This window comes from Elephas maximus, chromosome 25 (assembly GCF_024166365.1).
Source record: "Elephas maximus indicus isolate mEleMax1 chromosome 25, mEleMax1 primary haplotype, whole genome shotgun sequence".
NCBI classification, from domain to species: Eukaryota; Metazoa; Chordata; class Mammalia; order Proboscidea; family Elephantidae; genus Elephas; species Elephas maximus.
Window position 1 is genome coordinate 11885894 of NC_064843.1, and position 22790 is coordinate 11908683.

Below are 22790 nucleotides of genomic sequence, written 5' to 3' on the forward strand. Positions count from 1 at the left end.
AGAAAATTTTATTGTCATTCTTTTCTGAGTCGGCAAACACGTATTACAAGGTCCCAATGCCAGATTTTACACTCAACAAGAGTTTATACACCAGCCCCAAACATAAGGCATAAAAAGCATTTGGGATCACAAGGTAAAAATACAAGACTAAAAATTAACTGTGAAGTTGAAATCCAGTTCCGATGCTTACCAGGAATTTTAAATTACATGAAATAAAAAAGCAGCAAAAGCCAAGCTACCGCGCCCGAGGGCTTGAGTGAAGAGCATGTCCACGCAGGGCCTGGGCTGGACGCTCACACAGATGCCCCCACTTCGGCCTCCCAGGCTTGTCCACTCGGCACAGAGAACGGGCCTGTTTTGGCGTCACTAGAAGAACTGGAAAAATGGGAATGTTCAAGATAGGAATAAAGGATGAGAGAGAGGAAACACGATCAAACACAGTCTGCCAACACCTGGACAAGCTGTCAGGCATTCCACAGGGCAGGAAAAACCACAGCTCAGGATCTCTCCTCTCCCGGGTACGAGATGTCTGCATTTCCCAGAGGGGGTCTGCAACTGCCAATTAAAACCCTATGTTGACGAGGAGCAGGACAAGGCTTGAGAGAGACGAGGTGGGGAGAGAGAAGGGGTGGACAAAGATGGCTTGGTAGGCAGTCTTCAAAACATTTTATTACAAAGTACAGTACAAGGCTGACATGGCGCTTCCCGCCCCGCTAACGCACACAGGCCTGAGTACAGGGCTCACAGGGCGCTTCCCGCCCTCTAACGTACACAGGGCTGAGTGATACACAGGGAACACCGGCAGTGGCAGCCCACAGGAGTCTGGCCCCCCCAGTCACTTCAACCCCTTGAAGTTTCGGGGGAAACCTGTAACGGGCAGTGGAATGGAGACCGTGAATGGCTGCTGCCAGCGGGGCTGGACTGCTGAGCAGTTCCATGGCTCCCTCAGGGGTGAAGTCCATGGATGACCACCCTCCAGTCACACAGATGAGGCAGAGCAGAGGGGACGCAATGCACATCAGCCCAGAAGGCGCAGCCACTACTTCTTGTTCCGGGGCTTCAGCTCTTCAGCTGCATTACGCAGAAAAATGTAGTTCTTCTTCTGGGGATTGTAAAATTCATGGCCCTAAAGAGGAAAGAAAACCCACAGGCTCATGACTAAAAAGCATTTTGTGGCTAACATCTTGGGGGCACTTTTTATAAGCCAGGTCCTAGGCCATGTGCTGAAGCATAAGCCCTCTAAGGGAACAAAACCAAACGACAGCAACAAGGACGGAGAGAAATAAATATTAAACCAAACCCCAGTCCTCAGAGAAAAGGCTGAGGAGCTGGTGGATGCCTGTTTCAGTGTCCTGCTTGGAGGGACAGCCTGTGACAGCACACTTTCACCTATCTGTGTGTTCATGTTAAAGCCCTTTCAACCTTCTGCCACTTCCCTACAAAGTCGAGTGCCCCGCATTCCCTTGGGGAGGGCCGTGGATGACGAGCTCTGTCTTAAGATTTCACAGAAGAGACATCTATCTGAGACACCACAGGGTGAGAGCACAGCCAGGACAGCCCACCCCACCCAGACGCAGGGAGTGGGCACAAGGACAGGTGGCAGCTGGTGTGTCTGCCCGTGTCTGTGTTGGGAAAGGGGGTGTTCCACTCGTAGCTGTGTTAGAGAAAGGGCTGTTCTGCTCATGGCTGTGTTGGAGAAAGGGGTGCTGCATAACCCTGGGGGAGGCTGGATTATCAGGATGAAGCCAAGCAGGAAGGAGCCGTGAATGTCCCACAGGGAAAAGGAGTGGCAGCCACAAAGGTGGTAAGTAGGTCGGTGACGTGATCAGATCTGAGAGTGCGGGAGAGACCCAAGCTGGGCAGGGAAGAGAGATGAGCAGGCAAAGCATGGGAGGCAGGAGCCCCAGGTAACCACGAGGCCTGGTCAGGGTGGTACAGCGCCCCGGCACACTCGGCCTCACCATGCTGCAGTGACACAGCAATGATGGTGACCCGGATTTCATGTGGGAGATCACTGTACACTCTTTCCCTAAACTAAAAAAGCAGACAATTCCTGAATTTTTTTTTAAATACAGAAGATTAGAATTTAAGTAACTCTCACTATGAGATGACATTGACTGGCTAGATAAATCTGATGACTTCAGTCTGTGAGTAGCACTTAAAGCAGTGAGCTTTCTCACTTCTCCCAATCTCCTACAGCCTTTTTAGTGCTGGTAACGCGGAGCCCTGGGGGCGGTATCTCAACTGAGACACAGAGTGTTGCTGCAGCCCCTGGGCTGAGCCTGTGGAGGCAGCCGCTGCAAAGCCCCCGGGGTCCAGGGCCTCAGGCTGCTACACAGGCCCCAACGTGGCTGCCGCCCCAGACAGGCAAAGCCCCAAACTCCAAAATGGAACACCTGGCTTCAAAAGGCGAGTGGATAAACAAGTGGCAGTCTGTCCCTACCCAGGAATCCAGGCAGCAAAAGGCGTGAATTTCAATTGCTCGAGTGAAAGAAGTCAGGCAAAAAAAGAGGCAGAATATGGCTCCATCCATACCGAATCGTAGAAAATGCAAACTAATCGATAGTGACAGAGCAGGTTAACGGCTGTCTGGGGGAGGGGAGTGATACACAAGGGAACTTTTGGGGGAGGTGAAATGTTTGTCATCCTGAGTGTGAAGATGGTTTCATGGTATCTGCAGGCGCCGGAACTTTAAATGTGTGAGTTTACCACGTTTCCGTTACGCCTCAGTTGAGCTAGAGAACTTGTGGGAAGCCAGCTAGGCCTGCAGACGGCTGCAGATGTGGTACGTCACTGAGCCTCCCGGCCCTGAGAGGAAGGCCCCGACAACTCCTTCCACAGGGAGGTGAACCTGACTGGCCCAAGGACAGATGGCAAATACGGACAGTCAGGATCCCAGCCCGGGCCTTCTGGCAGAGCCTGGATCTGCAGCCAGAGCACCAGGCAGGCCTGGCAGGTTCTCACCTTGGACCAGTCGTAGCTAGATGCGTAGGCAAATATGTTTCCATTGTGATTGAAGCAGCAGGCCGAGATTGGCTGGTCTAACTGTTCCGAAGTCTTTAGTTTTGTCCTGGCATCTTTGTCCCAAAAGCTGAACCTGCCATCAGACCCCACCGTTGCCAGAGTGCCATGGACGGGATGGAACGCGATTCCGTTGACCTGCGAGAATCCATGCACAATGAGAAGCAGAGCAGAGGTGCAAAGAACTCAAGATTCTTCACACACGTGGCCTGTGTTGGTCTGGAAACCAAATGCATGACTGTCACTTCATCAGAGCGGCTGCCCTCTGGGCACACAGGAAGTGAGCCACACTTCCTGACCCTACTGCCAACCCGGAGCTACCGCTCGTCTCTGTGACAAGCACAAGTCACAGGAACTGATGTGTGTGTGCTAGTAACACCAAGGATGTGCCCCAGAAAAATGACGTTTTCTTTTTTGCAAACAGCAATTCTGTTTTAGCTGCCTTGTGGTCTACCGCACTCACAAAGGAGGTAGAAGACTCTCCCAGAAAGCATTCTAAGCTCGAGTTAGAAACAAACAGAATGGAGTAAGTTGACACGTTCACAAAAACGGAAGCCTGCAGCATAAGCCCTTCCCTCCTACCATGAATGCACACACGCTCCACAGCTCTTCAAAGAGAGCTCAATTCTATTTGCTCCATGTTTTCAGACACCCACCTCCAAGTTTAGTTTCTAGCTGCCTTTTCAAGATTAAAGTTAAGCTTCTAAACCATACTGCATACAAATTCCCTGAGGGACTGGATTACTGGGCTGACGGCTGGGGACCATGTTATCAGGGGACATCTAGCTCAATTGGCATAACATAGTTTATGAAGAAAATGTTCTACATTCTACTTAGATGAGTAGTGTCTGGCATTTTAAAAGCTTGTGAGCAGCCATCTAAGACACTCCACTGGCCTCACCCCCTTTGGAGCAAAGGAGAATGAAGAAAACCAAAGACACAAGGCAAAGATCAGTCCAAAGAACTAATGGACCACAACTACCACAGCCTCCACCAGACTGAGTCCAGCACAACTAGATGGTGCTCAGCTACCACCACCAACTACTCTGATAAGGACCACAATAGAGGATCCTGGACAGAGCTGGAGAAAAATGTAGAACAAAATTCTAACTCACTAAAAAAGACCAGACTTAGAGGTCTGACATGGACTGGAGAAACTCTGAGAGTATGGCCCCTGGACACCCTTTTAAAACTCAGTACTGAAGTCACTCCTGAGGTCTACCCTTCAGCCAAAGATTAGACAAGTACATTAAACAAAATGAGACTAAAGGGGCACACCAGCCTAGGGTCAAGGACGAGAAGGCAGAAGAGGACAGGACAGCTGGCAATGGGGAACCCAAGGTCGACAAGAGGAGTGTTGACACGTTGTGGGGTTGGCAACCAATGTCACAAAACAGTATGTGTATGAAGTGTTTAATGAGAAACTAATTTGCTCCGTAAACCTTCATCTAAAGCACAATAATAAAGAAAGAAAGAAAGAAAGAAACAAACATACCGCATAAATGTCCTGAGGTGCGGAAGTATTGGTCCCGTTGGACCGATGACACTTAAAGGTGAAGTTATCTTTGGCACTGAAAAACAAAGGCCCATCTAAAACTTCCTTTTTAAAAGAAAAAAGCCTGAAGTGAAAATGTACAAGTTGCCAGAGTCCCACTTACGGATTTGGGGGGTTGATATAGTGAATAGCAACTCTTCCCTCAATGCTCCCCAGGGCAAAGCCAGTCGGCTTGTTCTGTTTGTCTCTAAAAATAGCCACACACCGATGCTATAGTTTAACAAAAGAAAAAAAAAAAAACGGACATTATCACAAGGTAAAATACAACATTTCACAACTAACATAAATAATTTTTATCCCATTTTAGTTTTCAGGAAAGCCAGAAGTATGTCCCTCAGATAGATGTTTGATACAGAAGATGTCTCTATGCCTCCAGCAAGCGTTTAGTTTCTTCCTGTGTAATAACTAATTGTTCTCAACAGCCCCTACCCTGCCCGGCCCCTCGTGGTGACCGGGATGGCAGCAAGACACACTCCCTGACTGGCAGCCATCACTGACCAGGTGGGAGCCCCTCTACAAGTCACTGGTTTCTGCACCTCTGCTGCCCTGGAAAGGGACGTTGTGTCTGCCTGGCCCACCACCCAGGGAAACAAGTGGGAGTGGCTGTGGCAGTGCTTTCTAAACTGTGAACGTGCTACCCAGAAGCCAGCCACTGCTGGCAATCCAGATTCAGCTTTGAGTGGCTCAAAGGAGGGTCTCTGTAACTCTACCCAAGAATCCCCAGCAATGGTCCACTTCCAAACTCCTGTGGGGGAGGAGCAGGTGCCAGGCATTATGGAGACAAAAGGGGTCACCCAGAGAAGCCAACCTCAGGGTCCTCACTTCCTCCTTCCAGTCATGAATTCCTGGCCAAGCCCTGGAGAACCAACCACCCTGCCCATACTATCTTTAAAAACATTAATTGGTTTTTGAAAGTACAATCGTATTCCAGGTGCAAGCACTGTCTGGCATACAGCAGGTGACGTCTGACTCACCTGATGCTTCAGCGGTGACTCTATCCTCCTGAATTCAGAAGGCTGGTTCTCCAATTGGTAGACAATCAGCCCCCTCTCTGCAGTCGCCACCACGGCCATCGGATAGATCTAGGGGGCGGGGAGAACAGACATGCTCAGGGTGAAGGAGGGTACCTTTTATTCCAAAGGATGAGATCAAATTTTTAATCACAAAAATAAGTCTAAATTTTTTTAAGTTTAATAATCCAGTGTATGTTTTACAAAGACTTAGAGAAATCTTATTTTAAAGTAAAACTTTCATAAATTTTTAGAACGTTTGTTCTTAAAAACTAAATATAAAAGTAATGTGCAAACATTTAGAAAATACTCCTAGGAACAGAGAAGAAAGGAAAATCACCTATAGCATGCCCTCCAATGATAACCATGGAACATTCTGGCACATTTCAGTCCGGCCTTTTTTCTGGGCATCACACACACACGTGTGTGTGTTCGTGTGTTTCTATATAATTTGTGATCCTTTCCTCAACGTGTGTTTAGTGAGCCTTAGTCCGTACCCTTTGAGAATACGAACAGTGGCTGCCTGATATGCCATCCAGTGATTGCTCCACAGGGTTCATTTAATCATGTCTGTCTTGCTGACCCGTTAGGTTACTTTCAGTGTTTCACTGTTCTATATAAGACAAGAACCGTTTGCATCTATGATTATTTCATCATGATCAATTCCTAAAAATACAGTTACTGGGGTAACTGGTATAAAACTGAAAGGTTAAACAGTGGAGAAAGTTCTTTAGTTTCTACCCCATTCAGATAGTTCCCAAAGACCCAGCACCACATCGCAAAGCTACAGTTTTCCTACGGCCACGCAATAAAGGTGTTCTGTATGTTTCTACAGGGATAGGCATGACAAACCTGTATAGCTTTCCATTAATATTCTAAGATAACACCCTATAGAACTAAAAAAAAAAAAAAAAAAAAGGGTCACGTTAATGATGCCATGGGGCCATCTGCACATGTTCAAATAACAACCGTGCAGAACACTGGACACTGAGTATTTAGTAATTCTGCTACAAAGCACAGAAATGTCCCAATTTAAGGCGACCGAGGCCATCTGAACTCTCTCTCTCAGATCTATTATTAAAATTTGACAGGTTTTCAGATTACCCTCTCATTGCAAGACGCCTTAAGGTAAGAAATGCTTTGTTGTTGAAAAAGGAACACATATTAAGTTATAAAAACAAAATACGTATTTTGTCTTTAAAAAAAAAAAATCTGAAAGGAAATGCGTATCAGTAAACATCGAGTTAAGGGAATTCCTTACCACGTCAGCACAGTAACACCTCTCAGGGAGCTGCAGAACCATCATAGGATTTGATGACCGTGTATCCCAAAACTAAAACCAAAATGGAGTCAGTAAGCCACTGCTGAGAGCAAGTCCAAAGAGGGCGAGGACTACCGTCAGTCCCCATGGGGCCACCCGATCCCCAGGGCATGTTATACCTTTAATGTCTTATCCCAGCTCCCAGTCATCACGCAGCTGTAGTTTGGTGCTTTAATCCAATGTATGGTTTTAACAGGTGCGTCATGCTTTCAACAAGACAAATGCAACACTGATCAGGGCAAATGTGACAACATGCCCAGTGGCTTTAATTCTCAACATTCATTTAGATACAGAAATCACACCAAATAAAAAAATACATTTCAGCCCCTCCCCGTGATCAGAGTATATTCTTTAGTATAACACCATCTATCTACCTTCCATTTTAATAAACTTGAACTTGATATGGAAGGTAATTAACTAGGGAGATGTTCAGAAATCACGAGTAGAGAACTCCACAGGTTTGTTTACTAAGGGGACATGAAAAAGAGGACCTAACGCCGTTCTGAAAATGCTTTCCTGAATTCCTCTGACCAGGCTGGACTCCCCGGCTCTAACTTCTCTTCCTTTGTGCACCTCCCCCCTTCTTAGCACTCTTCACACAAAAATCTGTCTGTCGCCGCAGTGGGCAATAAAAGCCTCCCCCTTACTCTGCTGTATCCCGAGCCCCTGATGACACTGCCACATAGAGAGGCACTCAACAACTATTTCCTGCATGAACGAGTGACTAATATAGTCGGTAAAAGGCCAGCCACATGTGAGTGTTCCAAAGTCAAACACGTGAGTGACAAGGACCACTTGTGATATTTGTCTGTTATAGATTTTAATGTCGCCAATTCCCTATAATGCCTTCCTCAGGAGACTCCTACTCTACACACATATGGAAGACCTGTGACAGACCCACCTGGGAAACACTAACCAGAACAAGAACGGTTCTGAAACTGGTGCTGTTCTCACGTTAAGGAGCTGTGTGCTGTGCCTAATTCTAATTCATTTGGTACAGTCAAACTGTATTTTTTTTAAACAGAGGATTATTATAGTTACAATTAAAGACATCGGCCCCACCTAGCATTTATGTGCACGGTTAAGTTTTTATTACCTGTGCAATCTGTATTGCCTGATTACTGTTGAGGTCCCACATTTTGGCAGTTTTATCACAAGATGCTGTAAATACTTTGCTCCCATCCTAAAATAAAACAGAGGAGAAAATGTGGCACTCTAAGACAAATAAAATCTCTATACACATAACTGGAAACCCTGGTAGCATAGTGGTTAAAAGCTACAGTTGTTAACCAAAAGGCTGGCAGTTTGAATCCACCAGGCACTCCCTGGAAACCCTATGGGGCAGTTCTACTCTCTGCTACAGGGTTGCTATGAGTCGGAATCAACTCAACGGTGCTGGTTTTTGGGTTATACGTATAATTAAATATTAGCTTGAACATCATTGAGGAAGGTTTGTTTGCTCTGCAATTTAAAATTTTCTAACTGTTTGGGGGCCACTGTATTACAAACTATAGTGTCAGATACAAAACACATTTTCAGCTCTATTCTTTTTAAACCTTTTTTTTTTTTCTTAATTACGCTTCAGGTGGATGTTTACAGCTCAAGTTAGTTTCTCATTCAAAAATTTATACACGTATTTTGTGACACTGGATGCAATCCCCACAATGTGGCAGCATGGTCCCCTTTTCCACCCTGGGTTCCCTGTGTCCATTTGTCCAGTTCCTGTCCCTTCACGCCTTCTCATTCTGCTTTTGGACAGGGGCTGCCCATTTAGTCTCGCAGATTCAATGGAACTAAGAAGCACGTTCCTCATGTGTGTTGTTGTTTGTTTTATAGGGCTGTCTAATCTCTGCCTGAAAACCAGGCTCTGGAAATAGTTTCAGCATAGGGGGCCACAGTTTTGGGGGTTCCTCCAGTATCCGTCACACCATTAAATCTGGTCTTTTTATGTGAATTTGAATTCTGTTCTATTCAGCTCTATTTTTTATTACCAATTATGTTTTAAAGAGAGAATATGTAAGTGAGATCAAAAATTCAAGTGGCATTTAAAGTTACATAGTGGAAAAACAAGTATCCTCCCGTCCCTGGTTCCCGTCTGAGGAAACATGGGCCACTGGTGTACCCTCCAGGAACAGTCTTTGCACACTGTACATCTATGCACTTTTTAAAATTTCCCTTGTTTTGATAAAACTTTTAGAGGAGTTGCAAGAATAACACAATAAACACCCATGAGCCCTTCACCTAAACTGACTAATTGTAAACATTTGGCTAGATTTACTTTCTCTCTCTTTTCTCTCTGTACACACACACACACACACACACACACACAATCATTACTTTTGTTCCTCTCCATATTTAATAGCATTCCAAAGCTCACGTAGTACAACTACGCTACTTTACAATAATCACTGGTCCTATCTACACTGCAGAATGGTTTAAAAAATGAGCACACCATGCAACACTTTTAAAATATTTATATATGGAAGTCGAAAGTAAATCAAATAAAAAAGTACTGAACTTAAAGTCTGGACCAGGGATCGGCAAACTTAAAAGCTACAAACAGTACACGTGTTGACCTTTTGTGGGTCAGAAGGTCTCTGTTGCAATGACTCAGCTCTATCACTGTGGCTTGAAAGCAGCCCTATACATTATGTAAAACAATCAGCGTCGCTGTGTTTCAACAAAATGTTATTTACACAAACAGGCAATGAGCCACATTTGGCCCAAGGACCATAGTTCGCCAACCCCTGGCCTAGACTATTTCATTTCTGGTTCATAGCTCCAAGATTTAGCACCAACATCCCCTAGCAAAAATTTCATCCCATTAGTAAGTCACCAGTTCTCCATGTGAAAGAAGACACAAACCTGCTCCTCACTCTGCTAATGAAGTTATGAGGATAACTCTACAGATCTTGGAAACACAAAGACAAGATATACCAATGCATACAAGTACTGCCTTGGGGCTAAGTGGACTGATGGTACAGCTCTCAGAGTCATTACAAAATGCCGGCCCCCCACTTCCCCTTCATGTCTCCAGGTATGTAGCCATCACCATGGAGCAGCAGCCAGCCAGATCCTCATGGGCATGCAGACAGAGGACGACCTACCAAAAGGCTCAGGGAAATAATGCCCCCACACCTCTCCACCCCGTGATGCTAAGTTCTACCTGCCATGGCCACACAGGTGAGGCATGTCCTTAGAGAACTGCAGAACCACCTTCAGCAGGTTTGGCTTTTATGCCTCAAAGGTAACCCTGGCGCTTTCATGCCTATGCCGTTACCTAAGTGGTTGCCTCTCTTGCAACCTTGCCCTTCCTGCCTCTCCCAGTCCCTCATCCTCTCCCCATCAGGCTCTCAGAGGGAGGCCTCTTGGGTGTACTGGCTCTGGAGCTGGGAGGGTCTGGGTCTGGGCCCAGCCTCAGTCCACTTGTGCTGTGCTCCCTTAGGCAAATCCCTTAACCACTTCATGACAGGCACTGGGCTCCACACTGTATACTGATTTAGTCACACCTTCCCACTATCTGAAATTCCTGTTTCTGTCTGTATTCGCCTGTCCCTTCCTAAAGGTGCCTGAGCTCCATGAGCATAAGGTTCGCCTGTTTTGAGCCCCACTCTATCCTCAGTCTTCAGCACACAATCAGTGCCTGGTAAGTATGTACTGAATTATCATTACCACCCCCTTCATTTATAAATGAGGAAGCAGACTCGGAGATTTGGCGCAATGGAAAACCTAGCCATGAGAGAACCAACACCGGAAGCCAGGCCCGGACTGAATGCGAAAATGCTAGAAAAGCTGCAGGCACATGGTTCCATTTTTTTAAATTTGGCTCAAAGCTGAACAAACGATACACATTTCCTTATACTGCTGATGTATGGGGCTTGGGGAGGAAAAAGAATTCTAAAAATCCAAAGATTCTATAATAGAAATGAGTCCATTTTCTTCAAGTATTTATCTTCTGGAATGCTAAATTTCTAATTCTGAACAACATAAGGTCATGGCATATTTAGAGGCAGGAAAGAATTCAAGAAATTATTTGCCCTCTTGCTCAAGATAACATGTTAATAAAATAACGGCTTTTTATGCCAAAAAAGCTCTCAGCATTGCCTGCTTCCAGAGAGTAACTAATTCAAGTGAACATCAACTGACTACACTAAGAATGTCGAGTTGTTGTCGTCGTCAGGGTGCCATCAAGCCAACTCCGACTCATGGTCACCCCACGTGTACAGAGTAGAGCAGCTCCATAGGGTTTTCAAGGCTGTGATCTTTCGGGAGACATCGATAAATTATTTACATTCAGAATTTACAATTCTTACAATACGTATAAACTAAAACCAAACGTGTTGGCCGTCAAGCTGATTTCAACTCCTAACGACCCTACACGACAGAGCAGAAATGCCCCATAGGGTTTCTAAGGCTGTAATTTTTACAGAAGCAGACTGCAGCATCTTTCTCTCTTGGAGCGGCTACTGGGTTTGAACTGCCAGCCTTTCAGTTAGCAGCTGAGAACTTAACCACTGCACAACCAGGGCTCCTTACAATATGTATACACACACACAATTTGTGTTTCTAATTATTAAATACTCTGAATTGCACTGTCTTAAGCAGAAGATTAAAAGTCGGTGAGACGTACGTCACTCCAGCAAACATCCAGCACAGGCCCGGTGTGCATCTGCTGGGCTTTTGGAATAGTCTGTCCGCTGTCCTGAACCTCCCAGCAGCGAACCTAGAGAAGTAAGGCAGACTGGTGTCAGCAAAACAACTCACAATGTGCTACATCGTCTGAACACCTAACAACCAGGAGCATACGATTTAAACATATGTGGACTTCTCACATCGACCTAATCTTCTAACTTCAAGAACGAAGCAAGTGAGACGTGTCTGCAAGCAGCTACATGTCTATTTCTGAGCCATTAAAAAATGCAACTTCTACTGCTGGCACCCCAAACTGCGGATCATGTTCTCATCACATCTATGAAATGAGACAGAATGTCACTTACCCATTACCATCTAAAGAATCAAGACCAAAGTGGAAACCTACTTTTCTTTTTGAATACTGTACTTTGAATTTTTATACAATTTTTTCTGGATTGTAAGAGTAATGTATTTCACTTAAGAGATTTTATAATTACGATAAGAAAATAACTGCACCTTTTCTCCCTCTCACCAGTAGCCTATTCGTCATTAAACATTTTTCTAACGCAGTTGTCCTTAAACATTTTTAGCAGCAAATCAATTGAAATCTTCTCCAGAAACTGCAAGTAAAAAGGAAACCTGTTCAACGGTGGCCACCCTCCTCCCCCACCTGTTCTCCGCTCCTGCCCCTCTGCCTCCCTCACAACTCGCAGGCCACAATTTAAAAACCCTTTGTAAGAACTTTGAAAATGGTACACTATCATATGGACATGCAATAAATTATCACTACTACTGGATATTACAATTTATTCAAAATTTCAAGTAGGGTTAGGGTTAGCACAATTTAATGCAGTAATAACATGTTTTTATGAGGGGCAGGACCAGGCAGTGGCTAGGAGTCCGGGCCCTGGGCCAGACTGCATCAGGTCTGCATCCCAGCTCTCCATTCACTCAGATATGTGACCTTGGGCCAGGAGTTTTACTTCTCAACATCCTGATCCATAAAACAGAGATGATGGTAAGTTCATACTACTTTATCTGTTGTACATATTAAATCAGATATTGTCTATAAAATGCGTTATCTAATTTCCTCTGTCAGAAGGGTAATCAATGAGACAAAGGATTCCTGACAAACACTGCCTATCACCCTTTCCCAAGGTTGTACCAATACCCACACCTACCAGCAGTACATGCCAGGTTTTGGCTTATCCTTGCCAACACTATGTTCCACTCTTTCAAATGTTTCATTTTTGTTAATTTGCCAGGGAAAAAGTCTAGCATTTAAACCTGAATTTATCTGATTACTAGTGAGGCTGGATGGTTTAAGGTGCCCTCCTCCTTTCATGAGGTATCTTTTCACAATCTGTGCTTATTTTTCTATCAGAGTTTTTACCTTTCTTTCTGTAACAATGGTTAAGGATAACTTCTATGCAGGATCTGTGCTATATCTAAAGCTAAAGAGGGTGTAACACGTGCCTGAAAAACGTTTTCAGGATGTCAAGAGGGGAATTTGTTTATGTATACCACCACCATGAGCAATATTCACTCTCAAGGAACACTGCATTTGATGTAGGAATACACTTACAGACAGTGAACTAGAATCAGAATTTCGGAGCATGATTATGCTTTTCTAACAAAAATTAGAGTAAGGACAAGTGGTATCTGCCATTCAGAAGAGTTCACACCCCCTAAACTGATTTCTTTAAGAAGGCCACAAATAAGCCTTAACTCTGCTTCATTTGCTTGGGAAAGAACAGAACTAAAAAAAGAAAAAGTTCACCTTGACCTTATAAAGAGATATTATTTTAACACGCATTTAAGCAGCACTTACATCATTAGCCCACGATCCTGCAATCAGAAAGTTCCCCGGCAAGGTTGGTGGGCTAAAAGACAGACAACCAATGCTGTCGTCAGGAGAAGATGTTACTTCAATATCCTGGTGGGAAAAAGTCCTTGTGAAAATGTATGCATTCTTAACATAGTTTATAAAGAAAATGTTCTACGTTCTACTTTGGTGAGAAGCGTCTGGGGTCTTAAAAGCCTGTGAGTGGCCATCTAAGATAATCCACTGGTCTCATCCCTTTCAGAGCAATGAAGAGTGAAGAAAACTAAAGATACAAGGGAAAGATTAGTCCAAACGACTAATGGACCACATCTACCATGGCTTCCACCAGACTGAGCCCAGTACAACTAGATGGTGCCCAGTTCTTCTCTGACGGGGTTCACAATAGAAGGTCCCAGACAGAGCTGAAGGAAAATGTAGAAAAAAATTCTAACTTACAAAAAAAGGCCAGACTTACTGGTCTGACAGAGTGGAGAAACCCCAAGAGTATGGCCCCCAGACACCCTTTGAGCTCAGTAATGACATCACTCCCAAGGTTTACCCTTCAGCCAAAGATTAGACAGGCCTATAAAACAAAGTAAGGCTAAAATGGGCACACCAGCCCAGGGACAAGGACTGAAGGGTGGGAGGGACGGGCAATCTGGTCATAGGGAAACCAAGGTCGAGAAGGGAGAGTGTTGACATGTCGTGGGATCGTTAACCAGTGTCATAAAACAATACGTGTACTGTCTAATGAGAAACTAGTTTGTTCTGTAAATCTTCATCTAAAGTACAATTAAAAAAAAAAAAAGTGCATCTTTACGATTCAATTCAAAGCTCCTTTCTTTTCCACTAACCATGGCATAGCAGACTTCCCTGGTGCTCCAGAACTAACTGAACTAGCCTTCCCGACTCAAAAGAAAAACAAAGGCCAGTGTAAGTACTAGCACTGCCAGGACCAGACACAGCACTCTCGACAAAATGCCCACGGCCCTACTTCCCACATGTCCCACCAGTTCACTTTTGCTCCAAAGTGCCTGATCACAGCAATCACCTGGTCCCCGCCCGCAGAAATTCTGATCTGATAGCTGTGGTCATGGCCTCAGGAATCTACAAGTTTAACAAGCACTCTGGGTGATTCCAGTGATTGAGGAAGCTAGGGGCAACACGACATTAATGCAGTGTCTGGGAACGTTGGGCTAGACAAACGGGTCCCCAGACGAGGCTCCCAGGCCTCACTGTCACTGGCCTGCACTCTCCCTACAGACCCTGTGAAGTTTTCCTGGTACCTTCATAGGGTTGTGATTATCTGTGGTTGTGCTGCCAAACATGCTGGTCCCACCAGTTCCAAAACCCGAAGTTGTTCCAAACAGACTCATTTTGGCCCTAAAAAATAACGGAGAAGGTTAACAGCAGGTTCTGTAAGTACTAAACGTTACTGATAGGCAAAATAAATGTAAGTTACAAAAGGAAAATGAAGACTCTAACTGGCTTGATTTCAGGCGTCTCTCTTTAGAAGTGATCTAAACAAATACGTGACAAGCAGAGTATCTTTTAAATAAACTTCTTACTTTGGGGTAGTTTTAGATTTACAGAAAAACCGTAAGGCCAGGGCAGAGAGTTCCCAAATACTCCATACCCAGCTTCCCTAATATTAACATCTTACATTAGTATGATACACTTGTCACAATAAATGAACAAACATTGATTCATTATAGTAGAGTATTTTTCAGTCCCTAGCTTAAAGAATTTGCTTGGTCTTTAAATAGTTACAGAAACTGAGGACTACAACAATGAATAAGGCAGAAGGTTGCCATCCACTGAGGACTCCACTCAGTGGGAGTTCACTTTCTTCTTACAATATCCCCACATAGGTACTTAGAAAACCAACCAGACTTGGCAGCGGTTCTGCCACTTCCCCGGAGAAGGAGTTTAAAGTAATCCACTCCGGTCTGCTTGGTTCCAAAAGGGCTGGCACAGCAATAATGTTTCTGGGCATTTGCCCAGCAAGAGTCCCCTCCCACTCCAAGTTTTTTTCCTGAGTGCCACAGCCTAATGGTGCAGTGGTTAAAGAATTCGGCTGCTAACCAAAAGGTTGGCAGTTTGAATCCACCAGCCACTCCTTGGAAACCCTATGGGGCAGTTCTACTCTACAGGGTTGCTACGAGTTGGAATCAACAGGACAGCAACGGGTTTTTGGTATAGTCTAGTAGCCCAGCATGGTTTGAACTGTGCCTCTGTCACTCAGCAGGGCTGGGACCTTAATCTCACTGGGTCTCATTCTCCTGCTCTGCAAACACAGGAAACATACCTTCGCCAGGGCTGCTCTGAGGATCAGATTACGTATGCAGAAAGCACACAGCATCTAGTGCACAGTTGTTGTTAGGTGCTGTCGAGTCGGTTCTGACTCTTAGTGACCCGTAAAGAAACCCTGCCTGGTCCTGCGCCATGGTCATAATCATTGTTATGCTTGAGCCCACAGTTGCAGCCACTGTGTCAATCCACCTCGTTGAGGGTCTTCTTCTTTTCCGCTGACACTGTACTTTGCCAAGCATGACGTCCTCCAGGGACTGATCCCTCCTGACAACATGTCCAAAGTATGTAAGACACAATCTCACCATCCTTGCTTCTAAGGAGCATTCTGGTTGTACTTCTTTCGAGACAGATTTATTCATTCTTTTGGCAGTCCATGGTATACTCAATATTCTTCACCAACACCACAATTCAAAGGCGTCAATTCTTCTTCGGTCTTCCTTATTCAATGTTCAGCTTTCGCGCACATATGATGCAGTTGAAGATACCATGTCTTGGGTCAGGTGCACTTGAGTCTTCAAGGTGACAGCTTTGCTTTTCAACACATTAAAGGGGTCCTCTGCAGCACATTTGCCCAATTCAGTGCATCTTTTGATTTCTTGACTGCTTCCTCCATGGATGTTGATTGTGGATCCAAGGAAAATGAAATCCTTGACTTCAATCCTTTCTCTGTTTATCATGATGTTGCTTATTGGTCCAGTTGTGAGGATTTTTGTTTTATGCTGAGGTGTAATCCATACTGAAGGTTGTGGTCTTTGATCTTCATCAGTAAGTGCTTCAAGTCCTCTTCACTTTCAGCAAGCAAGGTAGTGTCATCTGCATATGGCAGGTTGTTAATGAGTCTTCCTCCAATCCTGATGCCCTGTTTCTCTTCATACAGTACAGCTTCTCAGATTATTTGCTCAGCATACAGACTGAATAGGTATGGTGAAAGGATACAACCCTGACACACACCTTTCCTGACATTAAACCACGTACTATCCCTTTGTTCTGTTCAAACAACTGCGTCTTGGTCTGTGTGCAGGTTCCTCATTAGCACGATTAAGTGCTCTGGAATTCCCATTCTTCACAATGTTATCTATAATTTGTTATGATTCACACAGCTGAATGCCTTTAAACAGTCAATAAAACACTGGTAAACATCTTTCTGGTATTCTCTGCTTTCAGCCAGGATCCACCTGACATCAGCAATGATATCCCTGGTTCCACGTCCTCTTCTGAATCCAACCTGAACTTCTGGCAGTTCCCTGTTGACATACTGCTACAGCCGCTTTTGAATGATCATCAGCAAAATTTTGCTTGTGTGTGATATTAATGTATTGTTCAACAATTTCTGTGTTCTGTTGGATCACCTTTTTTGGGAAGAGGCGTAAATATGGATCTCTTCTAGTTGGTTGGCCAGGTAGCTGTCTTCCAAATTTCTTGGCATAGACCAGTGAGCACCTCCGGAGCTGAATCCTCTTGTTGAAATATCTCAATTGATATTCCATCAATTCCTGAAGCCTTGTTTTTTTGCCTATGCCTTCAGTGTAGCTTAGACTTCTTCCTTCAGTACCATCGGTTCCTGACCATATGGTACCTCCTGAATGGTTGAATGTTGACCAATTCTTTTTGGTATAAAGAATCTGTGTATTCCTTCCATCTTCTTTTGATTCTTCCTGCATCGTTTAATATTTTCCCCGTAGAATCCTTCACTATTACAACTCAAGGCTTGAATTTTTTCTCCAGTTCTTTCTGCTTGAGAAACACCAAGTGCGCTCTTCCCCTTTGGTTTTCTATCTCCAGCTCTTTGCACAGGTCATTATAATACTTTACTTTGTCTTCTCGAGCCACCCTTTGAAATCTTCTGTTCAGTTCTTTTGCTTCATCATTTCTTCCTTTTGCTTTAGCTGCTCGACGTTCAAAAGCAAGTTTCAGAGTCTCTTCTGATGTCCATTTTGGTCTTTTCTTTCTTTCCTGTCTCTTTAATGATCTCTTGCTTTTTTCATATATGATGTCCTTGATGTCATTCCACAACTCGTCTGGTCTTCCGTCATTAGTGTTCAACGCGTCAAATCTATTCTTGAGATGGTCTCTAAATTCAGGTGGGATATACTCAAGGTTGTACTTTGGCTCTCGTGGTTTGTTCTAATTTTCTTCAGTTTCAACTTGCACTTGCATATGAGCAGTTGAAGGTCTGTTCCACAGTTGGCTCCTGGTCTTGTTCTGACGGATGATATTGAGCTTTTCAATCATCTCTTTCCACAGATGTATTCAATTTGATTCCTGTTTGTTACATCTGGCGAGATCCATGTGTACAGTCGCTCTTTATGTTGGTGAAAAAAGGTATTTGCAATGAAGAGGTCGTTGGTCTTGCAAAATTCTATCATGCGATCTCCGCCATCATTTCTATCGCCAGGGCCATATTTTCCAACTACCAATCCTTCTTTGTTTCCAACTTTTGCATTCCAATCACCAGTAATTATCAATGCATTCTGACTGCATGTTTCATCAATTTCAGACTGCAGAAGCTGGTAAAAATCTTCAATTTCTTCATCTTTCACCTTAGTGGTTGGTGCATAAATTTGAATAATAGTCCTATTAACTGGTCTTCTTTGAAGGCATATAGAAATTACTCTTCTTGTACGCATATTGATATTATCCTATCACTAAAAGCTTTGAACTTAAGGATAAATCTTGAAATGTTCTTTCTGATGATAAATGCAATGCCATTTCTCTTCAAGTTGTCATTCCTGGCATAGTAGAACATAGTGCATAGTGGGTGGAATAAGCAATGTTCTCTTCCTTTTTCCTTTCAAAGAAAAAATCTACGCATTGTAATTCCCTGTTCACTGGCACACATTGATGCCACATTTTCAATTTTGTTATGGGTTAGCAAATTCTTACACCTCTCAGTTTGCCATGTCAGTCACCTCTCCAAAATGAGCCTAGCAACTCATTTCTACACCCAGGATGGCACAGAACAGATAGACAGCAAAGAATTTTGGGAAGGTGCTTGAGCGTCCCTAGAGCTTCGTGTAACAAGCAAGTACAGACATATTAAGTGCAGAACTAAGCAATGTCACACACACACACAGTGACTGACACACTAGAAGTTCTCACAAAATGCTACTTCCATCCATTCCCCTCCCCCCAACCCCAAGTCACGAGAGAACATTTCTGCCACTAGGAATGAACTTAGGGGAAAGGGCCTGGAACTCGAGGCAAGAGTCATGCAAGTGTAAGCCCAGCCTGTAGGAACCACACGTTATGCTGGGCATTGAGAACCCTCCAGAATCTCAGAACGTGCACCCACAGCTCCAACTGACCTCCTCCCACTCTCCCCCTCCCTCTGTTGCACTCTAGCCCGGCTGTCTCCACTGGGCTGACTCCACTGGCAGCTCATCCCTGCCTAGGTGCATTCCTCCTCCCTGTAGCTCCAGCCTGGGGGGATTCCCTCCCTTCTCCTTCCTCCCCAGCAGCCTCCCCGCCAACCTTCAAGTCCCAATTCAAAAGTTACCTCCTCAGAACTTTCTGGGGTGATGGAAGTGTCCTGAAACTGCACTGTGGTGACGATTACACAATTGTATAAAATTTCCCAAACTCATCCAAATGTACATTAAACGAATGAGTTTTATGGTATGTAAATTACACTTCAATGAAGCTGTTAAACATATTTTTTTAAAAGTCACCTCCTCGGAAGCTTCCCTGCCTTCCTAATCTACCATGTCTACTCCCTCCACCACATCCCCTCACCCCGTTTTCTTCATAGCACTCGATATCATCTGGAATTTCTTGTTTACAATCAACTTCTTCCCCAGGAGCATGTCAGCTCCAAGGGGGAGGTGTCTGGATTCTCCCCTCCTTTTTATTCACCTAGCGCCTCCACACACTGCCTAGCCCGTGGCGGCTACTGCTTAATAAATACTCGTTAAATGAGCACGCTGCAGAATTTCTCTGGGGAAAACAGTATAAGAAAACAAAAAAACAATGCTAAGTGATACCAACGAAATTAAGCAGGTTAACGCGGGAGACTAAGAGAGGCCTCTCTTTAGAAGGACAGTCAGGGAAAGCTTCTCTGAGGTGACGTGTCTGGGGAGAAACCAGACATGCGATAGGGAAAGGCTTTCTAGGCAGAGGCGACAGACACTGCCATCAGCTGTGTGCCCCTTCCCGGAGCCTCGGTTTCCCGCAAAAGATAAACGTGGGGTTAGAGCCTAAGGGGCCCCGAAGACCCTTCCCGGCTCGGACATCCCTTCCAGGGGCCACTAACGAAACTCGGCTAAAAGTCCGGCTCGTCTCCCAGCATCTCGCTCCAACCGGCACTCCGCTGGGGGCAGCCGGCCTCCGCGGGTGCCATGGCGGCGGGTAACCAGAGAGGCGGCACGGGGCCTACCTGAGAGTCGCCCGCAGCAGGAAGTTGGAGGCAGGAAGCTGGAGGGACCGGGGAGCCTGCAACCCCGCTCCGAAGACGGGGCGAGGGCGAGGTGCCACCGAGGAGTCCCGAAAGCTCGAGGTCTGCTCACCCCAACAATGGAAACTGCTCCGATTACCTCGAGGACATAGCGCATGCGCCTCCGAGCCACTTCCCGTGTCGACCGGAAAGCAGAAGAGAGGACAAAGGCTTCTTCTTCCGCGAGGCGATAACACATGCGTACAAGCGCTATTGACGCCGAGAGGAAGTTCATGTGCCAGCAGTTTCTGGATTGGCCAAACGTTGGGGAAGTTGGCCGCTAGTTGCCAAGCGACTGCTTTTATAAACCCGTCGCCAGTCGAGAATAAGTAGTTGTTTTCGCATGTGAATTAATTATGGTCTTTAACAGCTTAATAAAATTCCGCTTGCTGCCAATTTAAGGCCTAGGCCATTTAACCCTGAGACTAGCTGATTTAACCCTGCCTTAAAAAAAAAATGTTTTTTTTTTTTTTTGGAGTGCAGTAGGACCCTGGTGGTATCGTGGTTAAACCCTCGGCTATTACCCAAAAAGTTGGCAGTTCGAATCCACCAGTAGCTCTTGGGAAACTCTATGGGGGCAGCTCTTCTCTGTCCTATAGGGTCGCTGTGAGTCGGGATCGACTCCATGGCAACGATTTTAGTTTGGAGTGCGGAGAGCCGGCCAACCTGAGTCCCTGCACTGGCCTCTTGGTTGCAATCAGAGTGCCCAAGGCTCTCTGGGCCTCGGTTTCGGGCTCCAAAATAGGCAAAGTGATGTCCGGCTTCCAGGGCTGTTAATTTGGTTCAAATGAAATAACATCCGTAAAAGACGTTTGCTAAGTAAGTGTGAGATTTCAAAGGAATGTTCAGGAGCTGTTATTATCACTCTCCAGTCGCCGGGCTCTATCACTAGCCAAAAGGTTGGCAGTTTGAATCCATCCAGAGGCGCCTCAAAAGAAAAGCCTAGCGATCTGCTTCCAAAAGGTCACAGCCATGAAAACCCTATGGAACACAGTTCTGTTGTAACACACGTGGGGTCTCCACGAGTCAGAATTAAGTGGAAAAAGATTGTTATTCTCGCACAGCCCATCCCTATGTTCCAGCTGGCTGCTTTTCTTCTTTTAGGAATGTCTGAAGAAAAAAACAAATGGGAGGGAGAGAGGGAGGGAGGGATCGCTTGAGCTTGTGGTACATACGCTAGATCCTTTCACTATGCTGTGTCTTTGTATCAAGAGCCTTGGCATCATTTGGGAGCTTTAGGTTGGGTGAGATCATCATGTTGTAAAATGCGGATTCATAGGTCAAGGGTGCATCTGACAACCCGCGTTGCTAGCAAGCACCACAGTGGAATACCAAGGATCTAGATCAGGGGTTTAGAATCACTCAGAGGAGCTTTTAAAAGATCTGGTGCCTGGGCCACACTTGCAGAGATTCTGGTTCAGTTGATCTGGGGTGGAACCCTGGGAATTCATCTTTTTAAAAAACTTCCCAAGTTTTTCTAATATACAGCCAAAATGGAGAACCTTGTTCTAGATATTGACAGTAGTAATAGCCCTCCTGAGAACTTACTATGTGCGCAAGTCCGTGCTAAGCACTTTGGATAAATGCTCCCTCTCCTGTAATTTCCATCTGAGCCCTCATAATCTCTGTTTTATAGATGAGGAAAGTGAGGCTGAGAGTGGGCACGTGACTTGCCAGATATCTCACTGTCATTAAGCAGTGGAGCTGGGGAAATCTGCCCCATGCCTAATTCCCTATTATCAAAACCTTGGAATCATCTCTGCCAAGTACACCCTCATTGGTGACACTTCCTTATTTTCTGATAAATGAATCATATCATTTCTCCTTTAGTCTCAAAACCCTGACAAAGCTCTCTCAGAGTTTATGATATTCTGCCTCATAGAATAATGTTTGTCTTGTCTAGCTTCCTAGATTTTAAAATTTGTGTCTTCCTCTCATGTATGTTGTTTGCACTGTCAAGCACAGTGTCTTACAGGTGTGGTTGTTAGGTGCCGTCAAGTTGGTTCCAGCTCATAGCGGAATGAAACACTGCCCGGTCCTGCGCCATCCTCACAATCGTTGCTATGTTTGAACCCATTATTGCAGCCACCGTATCAATCCATTTTTGTCAAGGATCTTCCTCTTTTTGCTGACCCCTCTACCTTACCAAGTACGTTGTCCTTCTCCAGGGATTGGTCCCGCCTGATAACGTATCCAAAGTATGTGAGACAAAGTCTTGCCATCCTCACTTCCAGGGAGCACTATGGCTGTACTTCTTCCAAGACAGGCTTGTTCATTCTTCTGACAGTCCATGGTATATTCAATATTCTTCACCAACATCATAATTCAAAGGCATCAATTCTTCTTTGGTCTTAATACCTGCTGAATTATATTGCTCCATGCCCAAGGAGGAAACCCTGCTGGCATAGTGGTTAAGTACTACAGCTGCTAACCAAGAGGTCGGCAGTTTGAATCCACCAGGCACTTCTTGGAAACTTTGTGGGGCAGTTCTACTCTGTCCTATAGGGTTGCTGTGAGTTGGAATCGACTCAATGGCAGTGGGTTTGGTTTGTTTGTTTGTTGTTTTTATGCCCAACAAGGTGGATTGACACAGTGGCTGCAACAATGAGCTCAAGCATAACAATGATGGTAAGGATGGCACAGGACCGGGCAGTGTTTCATTCTGTTGTGCATAGGGTCGCTAT

General features: G+C 45.0%; 1 protein-coding gene across 1 annotated transcript; it reads right to left on the reverse strand.

Moving 5' to 3' along the window:
- On the reverse strand, positions 1-20241 carry RAE1 (ribonucleic acid export 1). Its single transcript, XM_049869549.1, has 12 exons — positions 20050-20241; positions 14651-14747; positions 13371-13475; positions 11538-11630; positions 8004-8090; positions 7027-7113; positions 6848-6919; positions 5551-5658; positions 4680-4786; positions 4517-4592; positions 2965-3159; positions 1-1126 (listed from the first exon to the last, which is right to left on the reverse strand). The coding sequence occupies exons 2-12, from the start codon at positions 14738-14740 to the stop codon at positions 1040-1042; spliced, it is 1107 nt and encodes a 368-aa protein (XP_049725506.1). The 5' UTR covers positions 14741-14747; positions 20050-20241; the 3' UTR covers positions 1-1039.
- Positions 20242-22790: the final 2549 nt, after the last annotated feature.